This window comes from Pecten maximus, chromosome 11 (assembly GCF_902652985.1).
Source record: "Pecten maximus chromosome 11, xPecMax1.1, whole genome shotgun sequence".
In the NCBI taxonomy this organism is placed as follows: Eukaryota; Metazoa; Mollusca; class Bivalvia; order Pectinida; family Pectinidae; genus Pecten; species Pecten maximus.
Genome location: NC_047025.1, coordinates 21,656,685 through 21,674,921, shown reverse-complemented (window position 1 = coordinate 21,674,921; position 18,237 = coordinate 21,656,685). Strand labels below are relative to the sequence as shown.

Genomic DNA, 18,237 nt, shown 5'->3' with positions numbered 1-18,237 from the left:
AAAGATTTACGCCTAAAGGGCGGTACAGGACCAGCAGGTGTCACACAATCATCAACAGATCTCGGTTTTGTCAAAATACAAAGATATATATATCTTCTAGGCCTACTTTTGTGATTTATTATATGTCGTGACTAATGCTCGAGGTTACTAGTTAATATAAAAATAACAAATCCGACAACTGATAATTAACTGGTACTTTTATGAAAAATTACACTGAATTTATTTTAATTTGTCACGCAATTCTTTATTTAAGAACTTGTGTTTCCCGGAAGTTTTTGGTCGAACGTACGTTACCAAGTAGAGCCACCGCACGATACGAAAGTTTTTTTTCTTTTCTCTCTTCTTATTCTTCTTCAAAAACTTTGTTAGTGTGCTTTAAAATAATTTGATTGTATATATTTATATAAAAAAAACATATATACTCTTTCGGCAATATTATACTCTCCACCGTTGTTCTACTTTCATTACCGAAATTAAAAACGCCCGAAAGGTGGAATTGAACCACTCCGACGCTAATCGGCTACAGGTTTGAAGCCTGCACTCCAGACCACTGAAGCTCATCCGGGCACTTTAACATAGTGTCAACGGCAGTTATATACCAATCGTTATCATATGGCTTTTCCATTGCGGTGATAAGTGATTTCCATACAAAATATTAAAACTATATATTTTTTTGTTCAATCGATAAAAAATTTCAATGAAAATATGACATATAACTTAATAGCTATTAGTTTTAATTCTGAAATTGAAATATGTTATCACTTGTAAGCACTGGATATGTGATAGCGTTTATTGTATGTAGACAGAGTCCCATGTTGTAAATAAGAGCTGGAGTTATCTCTCTTGCTACATGTACATTACTATCAAAGTCGGGCGATCAATGCAGTTTTCGTTTTTGCGGTCCAAACGGTTAGACCACTTGGACCGGGGTTGTTCGTTTATGAAATAAAGACGGACCTGGTGATTTGATATTGTTTTCAGACGAGCCTTGACAAAAACTTCCAAGGCCTGTATTAACATTTGAGTTGTGTCCAATCACCATACTGATAGTAATTAGACCTAATTCTAGACTCTGCAGAGTTTTGCATTTTGACTAATAGATGTCTGGTGTTAAATGCCAGGACAAGGGGCTATGTACATGTGTTGCTAACTGCATATTTTTTTTATTGCATTTTTGCCAGTGAAATATAGAAATTTATCAAACTAATAAAACTGATATATCCACTGCAGCGATGAGCAGTGAAAATATAAGATTTTGTAGTGAAAACTTTAAAAAAATATTTCCACACTTATTTTGATCGGTTCTTATGTATGAGCAAACATATACCAGAGCACAAATATGCACACTGGATGATTAACTACAACGTAAAAATATCTGCAATATTTTTATTCACATTATCTAGCTTAAACATAATACTAAGAACATAAATGACATTTGACATATAATATGACGTCATGTGTCTCAAAATGACGCAGGAGCACACCACGTGACTTCATATTTCGCGCGCTATGGAAACAAATTTGAGTCACAGCATAGATCATCAACGGTGCGCACATTTGAAGAATGTGACGTCATTATTCGACGTCATTTTTTATGACGTTTTTCTATTTTCGTTGTTGAAATTTCTTATACTCATGCAACAGACGAAAAAACGTAGTTTTTCGCATTTTTAACGTCATTTCTGCATATCTAGTAGAATATGACGTCATAGAACGTTAATCTTTGAGAACGAGGCTGTCACGTGACCTCTCTGATGTCATGAAAATAATATAATGCATTGCACTATGGGAAACATAACAGAGCATTTTGATTGGTTGGAGCGTATCATTATGTCTGACGACTGCCTACGTCAAAAGCAAATTCAGCCTGTCACGTGACTCTCTAGACGCCATCTTGGATTTGGTCGATGCCATTGTACAGACAGGCGGATATGGCCGATATGACCCAACACACAAAAATTTGGAAATTTGCTCGGCTCTAACTGGTAAGATAAGCCTCCAATCTTGATGAAAATGATTTAAGATACATCTGACTGAACGATATATTTTCATGAAAGCTGTATTGGTTTTATCTCAAAGTAATTACACAGATAAAAGAGCTGTAGACGAGAGGAAGTGCGCGAATTATGGCGGTAAAACATGATGCATGGTTTATAAAAAATGCCAAATTTTAGCGAACGAGTTATCAATTTATATTTTCTTGATGTATAATGAAATTGTTCACACTTAGTGTTTGATATCGAGAGTGGATAGCATTTGAAACTGTCTCGATATGTAGCATGCACCATTTATATTATACAGTAGAAACTTCCTGTTGTGTCGACTTCGATATACCGGGGTGTATACGACCTATTTAATGCGAATCTTGCTGAATAATGAATGGAAAGATATGCAGAATTTAGCTTTCAATAAAGTGGGTGATGTCTCCCTGTCTTTTTATTCTTCATCTTTATAGAGATGTGTGTTCGTCTTCCTTGTTTACATCAACAGCAACACGTGAAGTATCCATTCACAATTATAATTTGCTCATTGTCTCCCTTTGTCCATGATGAATCAAAGGTATACTGAACTTGAAGTAAAACCACTGACTTGCACTAAGGCACAAAAGGTCGTTACGTTTGGAACTTTCTGTTGCAATTGTTGAAGTTATTTAAGATTTGAATAATTCAATAAAAGTTAGCATTTCGTATAGGTAAATTTCCTCAATGAAATATGATAAATCCAGTTTTTTTTCTTTGTTAATAATAATATTCTTGAATGTTAAGTTCAATACTGATACTTATACTTTATTTAATGTAGAAGGCAGGTTTATGCATTTCTATTATAGTTCACTTGATAATGTTGTGCATGGGCCTTTCCATGCTTGAAATGTACTGAGAAATAGATGAAAGTAACGTTAATACTGCTTTAAAATCCATTGGAAAAGACTGTAATAAGAGAGTGTGAAAATAAGTAACTAGGGTATGCAGTGTTACTTTACTGTCTATTCAAATTAAGCTGTAACACATACCTGTACATGTAAGCGTTCAGTCTGAATGTACTCTCTCTAAATAGATTTTGACTTGCCAAAAATATGTTGATAATTCAAAATATCATTCATTAAATCTAGTCTACTTTGCGTTAATCCATGAAATAACTCTTTTCCTTATTGCTTCATAATTCCGTATTATCTGAAACATCTACAGAAATAATCATATTTTAACTTTTAAGTTCAATATTATATGGTTCCACTTTCCTAGTTGTATTGAGGTTTTTGCTGGGATTCACATGCTTGTAAAGATCCATTGCATGCTGTGATGACTTGTCCCTTGTATCAGCTCTTCACTCTTTAGGGAGTAATAGATGTGGACCTCTAAAGCCTTCTGCCAGACCTATCAAAATACTGTTGGGTCATTCTGTATAGTTTACTAGTCTTCCTGAAAAATAGTCTCCTTTGACAGTTTCTATGCTTTGTTCAAAAGGCAGGCACATTCTTGTTCATAATAAACTTTGTAATATCTACTGTTTCGGTAAGTAAGGCAGAAATATGTAAATTAGATCCTTTTAGATATCATCAGCAAACTTATTGCAAATATGTTAGTTAATGATTCCCAAGGCATGTCAAAGCCTAGTGTATTTTACATAAATTGACATCTTTCAAATTCACGTGTTTTAAATATATATCGGTGCATCTTGTAACATGCAAAATATTCATTGTCTTTGATTGAAAAACAAGCACAGATGATATGATTAAGATTTTAATGGCAAATAACTTACACTTTTATTATTAATATCCAAGTTATTAGCTCACCGGTTATGATTAACCGAGAGCTAATGCTGTCGCCTCAGCGTCGGCGTCCCACCCCAAAACTTTTTGGGGTAAGTTTTTGGAAAGTTTGTAAGTCCAAAAGTATACACCTCATGCCCTTCTTATTTGGTTTATACATTCATTAGAGGTCTTGGAGTGATGTTATGGCCAAATCATGCAGAAAAAAAATTGTGATTTTTTTCGCATTTTACCATTTTGTAGACTAAACTTTTTTGGCACCAAAATCCACTTTTAAAGTTTTTGGGGTAACTTTTTTGGCACCAAAACCCACTTTAAAGTTTTTTTTTATGTCAGTTTTTGGAAAGTTTGTAATTATAAGTCCAAAAGTATACATCTCACACCCTTCTTATTTGGTTTCTACATTCATTAGAGATCTAGGAGTGATGTTGCATTTACATAATCATATATATATATACACAGTCGATAACTGAAAGGAAATACAATTATATCCCCAATGAAACATTGTTTAAAAAATGTTGGGTTATATCTTATCTCCGTTAGAAACAATATGATTTACCTATAGATATGGCCAAATAAAATTATAGTTGTGTTTCCCCTTTCCCGACCTACCCAATTTTTTCTGCTGACCCTAAAACATTTTATGATATTTTGAGTTGTAAGTCCTAAATCAAAGATGATCTGTAAATAATTGCCAGTCAAAGTCGAATCTTCTGGTCCAGATATTTGGACACTTGCTTGTTTGTGGTACATTAAAGAGATTTGAAGATCCCACACCACCTATAAATTATAAATTAGTAAATTAGTAAATTACTACCCTGAGGCTTGATGGTGAGGGGTGTCTGTACCACATGTGTCCATGGCATCTGAGGCAAAACTGTATGGAAGTGAGCTGCCAGTCTTCTTGATATTGTCAATACATTATGTGAACACCATATCATTACTAGTAAAACACACTTGATACAACTGTCAATGAATTGATTTGCTCACATGTTTGTAGGCTTAAGTAGTAGTAGCCTGAACATTGAATTTTATTTCGTCAAAAGTGTTTTTCAGATGGAATTACATGTAACAGTTAAGAATATATCAGATATATGGATTACCTTAAACTAAACAAGAAATATCTTTAAAAAAGATAAACGGCATAGTTTTAATGCTGGTGGTTATAATGTAAAACTACTGGTGAAATAAATTAACGAACTACAATGTAATTAATAAATGCGCAGTTTCAGCACGGATAACAAAATTACATCAGTTTGAATCATTTTTGGTGATAATAAGACTACAAATGTGTCATTTGAATAGATGCATCCACTTATTCAGCTTGCATTCAATTTAAAAGGGACATCACGGTAAAAACGTTCTCACTGAATGTACGCGTTTTGTTCCTTTCCAGTTATGTTTCTGTGCTGTTCCAATGTTCACAGTCAATCCCTATGTCCAGCTTGACCCCTCGATTTAGTTGGGAATCCCCCTCTAAATTTAGCGCGGAAATTATTTTTAGATCATTACGTGACTGTTTTGAAATCTTGGCAACACAAACACACGATAGTTTACAAGGCGATATCTATATTCCATCTGGGTTAGTTGGATAACGATATTATACACAGTGGTTTAAATGTTAAATAACACGTTCTGTAAATATTACGGCACACATATTTATGTGTAAATAAGTGTAAACACTGTTCATATAGTATAGTGACAGTAGCGATGTACTGGTACAGACTGTATTTGTGTAAATATTACCGAGATTATCATGACCTACTATCAAACAATCAAGCAGAATACGAGCGGCGTCCGTATTACTGCTGTTTTCATGTTTGAACTGTTGCAATCTATTGTACTGCTTCCCAAGTTTAATTCTAGGATTGTGTTTGACCCATTTTCCTATTTTCCTATTATTCTCTTCATTGCGGAAGCTGTTATAGTTTTCAACCGCAGTCGATTCACATTGGAGGCCATTTTTGTTTCCGTATATGTCACAACATTTGCATATTCAGCATTTTGCATTGACCGCTACATTGACCAATCACATACTTCATCTTGACCAGAACGCCACCTGTCGCGTCATATCCGGGGCCAAAACCAAATTAGACGGCTATGCCGAAAAAATGGCTAAACATATGTTTGGTATTACAATTTGGTACTTAAGTCTTAAATTCTGTATCAATGATAGCATAATTTGTAGGAAAGACAAGAAAACTAGAGATCAAATTAACATAAAACAATAATAACCATACCGTAAAGGACAACTGACGCTAAGATCCCTCTAGATTTTTAGCCCACCATCATCAGATTGTGGGTTATTCAAATCACCTTGCATCCGTGGTCCGTCTGTCCCTCCAAAAACAATTCTTGTTATCCCTATTTCTCTGAAAGTGCTGAAGGGATCTTTCTCAAATTTCATATGTAAGTTCCCCTTGGCCCCTAGTTGTGCATATTGCATTTTGTGACCAATCAAAAAACAAAATGGCCAAAAGGCAGCCATCTTTGATTTTGACAATTAAAGTTTGTTATCGCTATTTCTCAGAAATAACTTGAGATATCTTTTTCATAAGTTCCCCTAGGTCCCTAATTATGCATATTGCATTTTGGGACCATTTGGAAAACAACATGGCCAACAGGCAGTCATCTTGGATTTTGACAATTGAAGTTTGTTATGACTATTTCTCAAAAAGGTCCAAAGGGATCTTTCTCATATTTCATATGTAAGTTCCCCTTGGTCCCTGGTTGTGGATATTGCATTTTGGGACCGATCAGAAAACAACATGGCTGACAGGCAGCCATCTTGAATTTTGACAAATGCAGGTTGCTCCTGCTATTTCATGTTATATAAAGTTATTGTTTTGAAAGAAGGGAAAAGAAGAGAGAAGACCAGACTTTCATTTGACTGATATAGATCATTCATTGGTGGGCTCCCAAGATCCCTCTTGGATCTCTTGTTAAGAATGACAGGAAACTTTTTTTTTTGTTCAGCATGAAGTGTTAAAATATAAATTCTACCATGTTTGCTATGCAACGACAGTTTTGATTGGATTAAAACCGTGTATTTTTTGCCAGTAAATTAATACATGCTCGTGTCAATAATACACGCTCGTGAGTCACGGCCGTTACAATATGTATTTAATATTCCCCATCTATAATACGGTTACTGTAGCCGAGTGGACTAATGAGTTAGTCTCTCCTCATCTTTTTATCACAACGCCAGTTCGAATCCTACGAAGGCCTTTTTTTTTTTTTTTTTTTTCATCCCTTTTTTTTAAATTTTCAAAATCAATACCATATGATAGATGTTCTTGATCGTAGTACTGTAGTGCCTGTAAAGAAATGTATATTTTATCAACAAAATAATGCAATACTCAAGAAATAAATTACAAGGTTTTCCCGGGGTTTCTTTGCCGTTTTTTTCTGTTAGAAAGAGGTAGATCTCAGAACTAAACAGTACATGGTAGAATAGAAATAATCAACTTTGACTCGTGTATTGTTGCAGGAAATACAACTCGGACTCCGATATTTTTCAATTTTAATTGATAACGAATCATCGTTAATTATTTCTTAATTAATGTATAAACTGTTGTTCTCGTGTACAGCTAAGCCACTTGCTTGTTCTAATTAACTTTATTTTTATTACAGGCAATAGCTGTAAGCAGCCCTCTGATGACCACCGATTGATGCTTTGCAGACAATGTCTGGTGAGGCCAGCACGATGGATAGAGTTACAGTAAATGGGAACATTGAGGAGGGACCAGACCATGTCGGAGATAAAGTGGAGGATCCGAGTGATGTGATCACTACCATAAAGAAGTTCAAAGAATCTGTGTCACAGAATGGCACTAGTGGTAACACTGCTGTGTCTGATGCTAAGAGAACTGATACCGTAAATGAATCGGACAGTGAAAACATTGTCGATTCAAAGGAAAATGCTGTCCAACATAATGGTCTGGTAAATGACATGGCTTCCATTGATGGGAATGATGACAAGCACACAGATAGTACTGAACATGAAAAGACAGGTAATTTTCCAGCAGAAGACCATTGTGTCAAGGAGGATGTAATGGAGATAGATGAAAGCAAAATCGATAGTAACATCAAGGATGCTGAATCTCCAATGGAAACAGATAGCACTGATGATAAAGTGGAGGAATGCAAGCAAGCAGATAGCACTAATGGTCCAGAAACTACAAAAAATATACAAGAAAACGTTCAAAACAACATAGATGAAAGAAAATCTGAACAAGATGAGGAAAAACAGAAAAATAAGGAAGAAATGAATAATAGTGATGAAGGGATTGTTGAAAACAACTTGGCACAAGAAACATCCAATGGAAATGAAGAATCTGTTACAGAACAAAAAATTGATGCAAGTGATGAGGTAAAAATCCAAAATCCAAAATCAACAAACAAGGATTTGACAAACAATGATACTGAATCTTGTGATAGTGACAAATCTGAAAAGAATAAACTTGAAATTAATAAGGAAGATTGCAATTCGGAAATAATTAATGATTCAGAGAAGAAAGATGTTGAACAGACTGATAGTTCTAAAGAGTCAAAAGAGAATGATACTTCTAAAGGGGAGGAAACCAAAAAGACGGATAGTTCTAAAGAGGACGGACAAGCAACCACGAATGATGCCAAGTCGGTCGATACCCTGACTGATGAAGATGGTTCTGAATTTATCATAACTATAAATGAGGATGACAGTAGTAGTGAGAAAGAGGAAGAGACAGTTACAGAAAAAGGGAAAGAGCAGCCAGTAGTACAACCATCAAGACCACCAAACAAAACACAAAATACACAACAGAAAACTGACACTAAAATCAGTTCATCTTTACTCAATAGTAAAGTCTCCAAACCTATCCAGCAGCAATATAAACCACCGCCAAATGTATCAGCAAGTCAATTGATCCGTCAGGCTAACCCTAAGTCAGCTAAGGGTGGACCAATGCAGTACTACCCCATACACCACCTTCAAACCTCATCAGGAACCTCTCAGTACATGCAGTCTGTAATGGTTGGAGGAAAGTCCGTCCTTGTTCCAGTTTCATCCTCTGCCATTGCTGGAAATAAAACACAGTATTTGATTGACCCAAAGAATTCCCTCATGTCTAAAAAGCAATCACCAGTAGCCACTGCTCTGAACTCGAAAGCTAACACATTTACCTCTCCTTTACCTGTTGCTCCTGCAAAACAAGGATCTGGTCAAAAGCAAGAGACATATAGTGTTCAAAAGGGCATTGAAACAATAGAAAGAGATGCAGATCTGCCATTGTCGAGCTGGGAAATGATCGATCTGGTAAAATGGGAAATTGCAAGTCACAAACCTGACAACACCTTCTGGATGGGATTGTGTAATGTCAACAAGAAGGCAGAGTTAAGCGCTCCTTCAAAATTTCTGTTTGATCTGGGAAGTGACATAGTAAAGGAATCAGCTTACAAGCAAATTACTCAGGTACAAACAAAGAAAAAAGAAGCAGGGAAGTTAAATGATGTAGAAAAAGAAAATCTGGAGAAAATGAAAAAAGTTGTAAAAGAGTTGGAAGATAAACTTTCTCACATGGCAATGAAACAACAAAAATGTAGCTGTGGTTTTCAAACAGAATCGGAAAATGTAATGATGTTTCACAAGGAACATCCTCACATGCAGCCCCCCTTGAGCCCCCATGGTTTGATGACTTGTGCTCATTGTAACTTTGAAACAAATGATGGGACAAAGTATTCATTTCACATGGAGTCTGAACACAACATGGTTGGTCGTGTGTACAGTAAACCAGCATTTTGGCAGTGTGGCTTGTGCTACTATGAACATAATAGTAAAAACAAGTTGACGAATCATAAATGGAAATGCATGAAACATTTTAAAGCCAACCAAAATCAGGCTCCACATCATACAGACATTAACTACTGTTTGAAGAACATCTATTATAAGTACCAAATTAAAAAGCCTCCACCACCAAAACCTGCTCCTAAATCTGTTCAACAGCATAATCATAACACACGGAATATCAAGTCGCCTTCAATCATACAACCTCGCCAGGCACAAGGACCTCTACTTGCTAATCAGTTGCAGCAGAAGAGCTTCCCTCGACCTGCAATACGTGCTGCAACACAAATTCCAGGAGTGGTTTACAGCAACCAGGCAACAGCACTATCCATTCGACAGAACAAAAATCCTCCTCGACTTCCCCTCAACAACCAAAATGTGAGGAATCCTATGCAAGTAGTGGTACGGCCACCTGTCGCCTACAAAGGAAATACTACAGTTAATCAACTGCTCATGCAGGCCAAAGGTACTATTCAAGCGCAAAAGTCTCCGCAACCTGTAGTTAATAAAGCTCAACCCAAACCGGCCAAACAAGCTGGAGGGCCAACATTTGAAGTGTGTGAAATATGTGGGGGTTACGTAAAGGACAGAATGTCCTTGAGAATTCATTTTTTCTACGCACACAAAATTGATATACCACAACATGTTTTCAATCGAGATTTGGCTCCCCTGCTATGTGAAGTGTGCAAAGCTAGGTTTTGGACAACCCAGGGATTGTCCAAACACAGACTAGCTACTCAACATTCTGCTGTGGCACCACCTAAACAGTCATCAGTGACCGTCACGGGAGACAATACCTGCTGGATCTGCCATCAACGCCAGGCAAATCTGTACACCCATCTCCTCCAATTTCATCGACTTAGCACTGGAGAATGTATGTTACTGAAACGCTGCATGTTTTGTGGGAGTCTGTCAAATAACAGGAAGGACCTTGAAATTCACATGGCTGCTGCCCACGGAGTACTGATCAAGGGAGCAAGCAATCCACCAAGCACTGCTGCCAGACCCCCACCTGCTAAACAGCCTGCTCCCAAGACAGTTGTTGTTGGACCTAAAACCAGTGTCACTACTACAAGTGGTAAAGGCTCCGGACTTGTGAGGAACAATTTCTGTGTTTTCTGCTGTAAACAGTTTCAAGACAATACACAACTTACCCTGCACTGTCTGGGCACACATGCTACCTGCAGCAGTTGTGGCATGGTTGTAGCCAAGAACAGTGACCTAAAGACCCATGTCTGTCGTTCTGGTTCAGTCAGAAACTGTCCATTGTGTGGTGTCAAAAATCTTAAACCCAATGCATACACCAGACACATTTCAACATTTCACTTGAAAAAATGTTTTGTTCATCTGAAACGAATTTCACAGAGACAAATAAAGGAGGCCACCAGGAGGAAGGAGCCAATTTTACCTGTGGCTGGTACTGTGGTTATAGATCTGCGTCCTCCTGAAGACAGAAAGCGGTCAGCAGTTGAAGAGGAGGATAATATCTATGTGCCCGATATAAAACGAATGAAGCAAAATGAGAATACTGTGGGCATTGTTAACATGGAAGGTAAGAAGCAACATCATCAGGAAATCATGGAATCTGATGAACAAGCTCATAAGGAAAACAAGGAGGAACCTATGGATGGAAATAATGAACAACCAAAGGTGGGAAATGCTACTGAGGAACCTAAGGAGAGAAACGCTACTGAGGAACCTAAGGAGGGAAATGCTTCTGAGGACCCTAAGGAGGGAAATGCTTCTGAGGACCCTAAGGAGGGAAATGCTTCTGAGGACCCTAAGGAGGGAAATCCTTCTGAGGACCCTAAGGAGGGAAATCCTTCTGAGGACCCTAAGGAGGGAAATCCTTCTGAGGACCCTAAGGAGGGAAATCTTTCTGAGGACCTTAAGGAGGGCAACGTTGGAGAGGAACCTAAGGAGGGCAATGTTGGAAAGGAACCTCAGGAGGGAAGTAATGAACAGCCTAACGAGGGAAACCCTAGTGAGGAACTTCAGGAAGGAAGTCATGAGGAACCAATGGATGAAACTACTGAGGATCCAAAGGAGAGTGAGCAAATCAGTGAACAATGTAAAGAGGAAGATAGTGATGCAGATAAAGAAACAAATGACAAATCCGAGGACATTAGTCAGACCAAAGATGATGGAAATGATGACAAAGTAGTTACTCAATAACCTTATGTGGCATTAATAGCAATCCAATACTAGACCATTTATTTATTGGCGAAATACATGTACATTTTTATAACCTTGTTATCAGTTAACTTTGTAGATTTAAACCTATTCAATTCAAAACATGCATATTTCCTAGTTTAATGCCTTTTAATGATTCCATTTTTTGGCAAAACATGTTTTTGCATAGTTAGATATACAGTATACATGTTAAATAGTGATTAAGAGCATTCTGTGCTGAAATAGGATCTATCTGGCATGTCATTGGTAAAATTTCCATCTATAAATCTTGCTGAGAAAAAGAAAGAGACTAAAGAGCATGTATTTGAATTGAATTTTCATTTCAACTTTTTCATAAAAATGTTGCAGCATCTGCAGTTTTTTAAGTTAATGATAATTGATTTCTGTTGATAACCTTACTTTCAAAAAAAATGATTAAAATCTATATTTAGAAAAGCAGGTAATGCATGCATGATGTGGAAGCTTGTTGATTTGGAGTTGTGTCAGACTTAAATTATGGTAGCCTAGCTACTTTAGTAATACTTTCTGTGGATAGTTACTGGATACTTTTATATTATGTGCCATGCTCTTCTCTTGTCAAGACGTTTTTTATTCACCATCTTGTTGGTGATTGGGGCTCCACTGCAAATGTCTGTGTCATGTGTGCAATTGAATTACTTGTTATCTCCTACCCTTGAACTTAAGGTATAATTTAATAAGATGATTTTAGCTTGTTTCACTTATTAAGAAAAAGTAATAAAAAAAATGTACAGTCAAGTGTTTTAAGGAGAGGGGATAATGCTTCCTTTAGCGGGTTAAGTAAAACATGTCCTTACCTAGTGTTAATTTAACCATTGAACTGTCTTGATGTGGATAGTGCTATGATCTTTGTAAAGCAGTGTCATTTATTCAACTTAAAATGCCATAGAAGACAGTTCAATGTTTTATTCACATTTCCTACACTTTCTGCTGTTTTAATGTGTATTCTATTAGATTTATTCTAAAAGTGAAATTCATAACTTTCCATGTAAGGCAGTCCACAATCTGACAGATTTGAGCAATTTACCTTAAAACTCTATTGTTTAACAAATTATTTTCAAGTCATAATGGTCATGCTGCACAAGTGATGGTGTCTACTTTCTGAAAATTGCACTTTGGTGGGTATAAAAAGGTCCATAGAGAAATTCTATACACATTTTTGTCTTAAGTGAACAAATGATAGGTTCCAGGCATCATCCAGTTGACCCTTGATTTTTAGCAATTTCAGAAGTCAAATAACTATTTATCAGAAATCTAAAAGGCCAAATCTGTCGGGTAGACCAGCCCCTTCAAACATCAGAGACAGATCTCATTTTTGGAAATCAAAACGGAACATAGACTCGAAGGTCAATTGGATTCCCTGGGTTCATAAGTAGGAGGGTCACAATGAAATGAAAGGATTTTATTTTACCTGTTTTAAAATTGTAGAGATTGCTTACTGGAAGATAAGTCTTACTACATGTATCTCTTAGTTTACAAATACTATAAGTTTACAGTTTATTGATACAAATATATCACTTAACTCGGTCTTCACAATTTAAGCATTGATGTCAATTTTTTTTAGTTTTATCGGGATATGTTTGCAAACTGTATGAATCCGCGTAGCAGATTCTTACAGAAGTTTGCAAACAAACAATTTTTCATATCCCTATGAAACTAAAAAAATAATTGACATCAACGCTTATAATTAATTTTTGAAAATAATTTTCTAATTTAAAACATGTTTTACGTACAACTTTACTGGTTTTATATGGGATTCTTTTTCTCAAATCAATACGCAAAGTCAATTGTCTTATTGTGACGTCACATTTTTCATGCCATTCTCGGGATTTTTTTTCATAGTGGTATGGGGAAAAAAACTCAATCAGAAAGCCGCATTCTGCGTAAAAAGAATGGAAAATTAATTATAATGAAATAAAGAGATTCTGGTAAAGGAAAGTTAAGTTCATCTTTAACGACTTCCTAGTTAAATGAGTACTGATCATGATTATGGAGTGTTTGCTGTACCTTTGATGTGTTTGTGCTGGGACTCTTTCTAGGAATTCAAACTGTATATCATGTCTAGACCATTGACTATTTAGTTTACCATGACAAGTAGAACCTTGTCGTTCCAGAGAGTCTAAATTGTGTAATTAAGACATTGCAGTGGACTTTATATCTTATATGGGGAAAATAATAATATTCTTTTAGCTTATTTTGATCCAGAAAAATGGAGATTAGGTATAGATACACAACATGTACCTTGAAATACTAGTACTGACCTGTAGTACACAGGTAAATATAAATATACGTTTACACTCTCGTGTACATATAATTCTATAAATTAATTTTGAAGTCAAGTTAGGAACGAGGAAATATGATAAATTCCTCAATTCGTAGGATTTAACTTTACTTAGTTAATGAAAAATGTTTGATCCGGATATAATTCTATATTAATAGGTATAGCTAACAAATTAGAAATGGTACTATAATTATAGTGTCAATATATTGTCACAATGCTACATACATAGGATGTAGATTTGTACAATGATAGAGTATCACTCGTGTTTTCTTTGAAAAGTTGAACATTGTTATTTTGAATTTTAAAAGAGCTTTATAATGTCCACTATTGTAGTCGAAAGTTTTCATGGGATATTTTAAATACCCAGTTTACATTTTGTATGTCCCCAGTAAATTTGAAATAGCAAGATCAACTGGAAATGTGCATGCTCATTACCTTAGTGTGTACATATTTAAGTTGTAGTAATTTTTCAATTTTCAACTTTTTTTCTTATAACGTGTGTTTGTGTGTGGGTGCCTATTATATTGCTATAAGGTGTCATATATGTAATATATATATACCAGGTATGTATGAATAGAGAATCATATGGTATAAAGTTTTTTACTTCATATAATTGTTTAAAAAGCAAAATCTATAAAGAGATATATCTTCATTGCCTTATTCTTGTCTCTACTGGGACAAATAATTATTTATAATTATGTGTTGTTTCTGATAAAAACATATTGTCATTTTTGTATACAGTTGATTTTTTTAGCGAGTTGCAACCCTATCTTGTATCTAGATATTATCAGCTTTGTGTAGTTTTAAGTTGGTATTCCACTGTAGTCATTGCAATTTTGTTGCAGTATAATATTGCAGCTATATCGAATATCAAACAAAAGTAGCAGGCAAATCATAAACACAATTAATATTCTACATTGTTAAATTGCATGAGTCGTGGATGAATCAACATTACACATATTTCATTATATTGGCTGTGTTTACATCAGTCTATTAATCTATGGCTCTAGCAGCATTCCGTATTTTGAAAGTTGATGTTTGTTTCCTTTTAATTCCAAAGAATGAAACACTTCTTGAAATATTTTAGACACAAGGTTATCTCCCTTCATCAAGTGATTTGATTTATTTCGGGGGGGGGGGGGGGGTTAAGCCTCTTTAAATCCTGAATGTTGAAGACTTGGTATGAAACAGTTTTTGTCGTTATAATTAATGAAACATTCTTGAGTAGATGTCGCTACTTGAGGAGTGAATCTGTGTCTAGTACTGTACTACACAATCTGCCAGCAGACCAAAGTATTTGTTCACTCCTGAACGAGACCAATCTTGAGGTTGCAATAGAATAGTTAACTAATCATTCTCTTTAGGCTTGATAGAAAAACTTTGATCTTAAGTAATAAATAATTACACAAACATAATCGATGCACATGGTAAAATATGTTGTCCATTTATGTAATCAACTCAATTTCCAATTCAGTCCTCCTTGTGGTAAAGAAAACATGTACAGATAGTTAAGCCAAGCTCTTTGAAAAATAATGACAAGAAAGCTATTGACATGCTGATCTGGTGTTCTGTGTTGGCATCACGTATTTCTTGAAACAAAAAATTTGATTTTTATTCGATAAAATGTATCTCAATACCTGTTCAGGTTAATGCCTATCAAAAAGATTAAAGACATCATTTGGGGAGTAAGGTTAGACCCAGCTTAAAATCTCTTGTCTAAAAAGTGATATCTATGTAATTGTAGCTTTTTGTTTGTATCCTTGTATGGTGTATGTTGTATGTTTCTACCTTGTACGTATGAATACGTATATGACCGTGGACCGGTTACCTATAGTGTACGATTGGTAGAACTGGTTAACAATCTGTAGTGCTCACTTAAGTGAAATCAGTGTTAAATATTGTTTCAGTTCCAAGAGGAATTCATCTGGTAAATGTAGAAATTAATGTTGAAAGTGTTTCCAGAGAATATTGTTCTGGTCATTGTGAAAATCAATATTGAATATTGTTTAGTTCCCAGAAGAATTCCTCGGGTAATTGTACAAATCTATGTTGAATATTGTTTGAAATTCCCAGAGAAATTTCTTTGGTAATTATAGAACATGTCTACTGTTTATTTGATGGTAATAATAAAAAGCAGATACGTAAATATTTGTCAAATCACCAACAGCTTTGATCTTATTATTAGCTTTGTGGTGAAAGATCAGAAGAGCTCTGTCATGGTGCATCATCCGTCTATCTGTAAACAACATGCAGTTATCACTATTCCTCGTGAATTGATGGTGATACAGAGATGGGAAACCCTTGTGACGAAGGCATTGCCATTAATTGCTCTTAAACAAAATTAGAGTCCTGGATTTCCTAAACAGAACATCATATCGAAACAGGGCTTTAACTAATGAGTTGTATATGGTCTACAGATTAGCATAAATAGATGGCTCTCTCATGACCACTACCTTGAAATAATATTTAGCTCACCTAGCCTGAAGGGCCATGGTGCATCATCCGACCATCCATCCGGCATCAACTTTTCCATTTAAACAACTCATTGATCAAGAGGTCCAGCATTATGATATTTGGCTAACGGGTTCCTACCATGAAACCCCACAAAGTTTGCGAAAAGAAATGATCTTGACCTATATTCAAGATCATAGGGTCAAATTTGTTGAAACATTCAAATGACTTCTCACAAACAAAAAAGGCCTAAATGCGCAATATTTGGCTGGTAAGTCCCAAGATGGAGCCAACAAAGTTTGCATAAACAAATGACCTTAAACCGTTTAAAAGATCACAAAAAAGGTCGAATTTGTTGGAATATATAAAGGACTTCTGAGGAAGTGAAAGGCTTAGAATCTAGCTGTTTTGATTAAAGGGTTTTGGACACATAGGGTATTTTTCCATTTTCTGTTAGCCCGACCCCATAAATGTTGGCTGACACAGGTTTTACCTCGCCTCACAAAGCTGTTTATCTATTTTAGGCCAGTAGGGGGATATTGCTGCTGGCTGAAAAATCTTAATGAGCTAGGTGGTCACGTGGTCCGACGCGTCATCTGGTTCACCTCACCAGTATCACTAGGCTAGAATCTGCCTCGTTATATGCATTTATAGAGGGAAACTTCAAAGAGCCCCATATTATTTTGTAAACATTGAAAGCAATGACTGAATGTCCTGATTTTATCATCTTACATGTTTAGATTTTCTTTCCACACCTCATGTCTGTAATTGTATAATCAAAATAGTAGACCAGCGGACAATATCATAACCTTGGTAATTTACTAATATCACATGTCATCTTTTTATATTTTTTTTCTATTTTAAAAACTCAAACAATGGCATATACACTATAGGTCTACTCAGAGATGTAAATATCACATATGTGATATATACATCTCTGGTCTACTATACAGTGAGGTGACAAAATGATCTCACTTGTGCAGTCTTTTTACGGTGATTAATTTTCCTAGCCTTGTTAACCATTTTATTTTTGACATAATTTGATAAGATTTTGTACACTTTTAAGAACATGTTTTACCCTTTCCTGACGTAATATTAACATAAAAATATCCATTTCTTAATTTTGCAAGATAAAGATTTGATAAAAATGCAGTAGTTTGAAATACAGTTGTCTCATCCTGATGTAATTTAATTAGATAGTACGTAATCACAGAACTGATTTTTTTTATCTGAGACGATACATGGGTTTTTTGTACATTGAACTTTGAGGATTTCCTTTGTACATATTAAATTAAGAATTTTTAAATATTGGTTGAAATTAAAGCGTCCAGATAATTTTTTACTCAAAGCATGTTATGATGACATGTTGGAAACTAAAGATCCTTGGATTCTTTATTTAAATCAGTAACTTTTGAACTGTCAGTCTTGGGTAAATGTTTGAAGAAATCAGTTACTGTTCTGATCAATTTTACAGTAATGTATTCAAACAACGTCCTTTTTTGACAATTTCCTTAAGAATGTTTTATGAAGGTTATGAAGGAAATGTACTTGATGTGGTGAAAATGTTACGCAGACATTCGTATTGATTTGATTAAAACATCATTTTAAATACTATAGTATGTTTAAACGTATTCAGTTACTCGAAGTAGAAAATATAAAAGAACTTAACGATTTAGGAAAATATTTATCACTAGCAAATAAACT

At 35.3% G+C, this 18,237-nt stretch overlaps 1 protein-coding gene across 1 annotated transcript; it reads left to right on the top strand.

The window, feature by feature from the left end:
* Window positions 1-1,866: 1,866 nt before the first annotated feature.
* LOC117337675 (MOG interacting and ectopic P-granules protein 1-like) lies at window positions 1,867-16,243 on the top strand. Its single transcript, XM_033898771.1, has 2 exons — window positions 1,867-1,985; window positions 7,400-16,243. Exon 2 carries the CDS (start codon window positions 7,452-7,454, stop codon window positions 11,763-11,765), a length of 4,314 nt encoding a protein of 1,437 aa, XP_033754662.1. The 5' UTR covers window positions 1,867-1,985; window positions 7,400-7,451; the 3' UTR covers window positions 11,766-16,243.
* The last annotated feature ends 1,994 nt before the right edge of the window (window positions 16,244-18,237 follow it).

Bases quoted from the DNA above. Each gene is read 5' to 3' on its own strand.
- LOC117337675 (XM_033898771.1), top strand. From the start codon at position 7,452: ATGTCTGGTGAGGCCAGCACGATGGATAGAGTTACAGTAAATGGGAAC.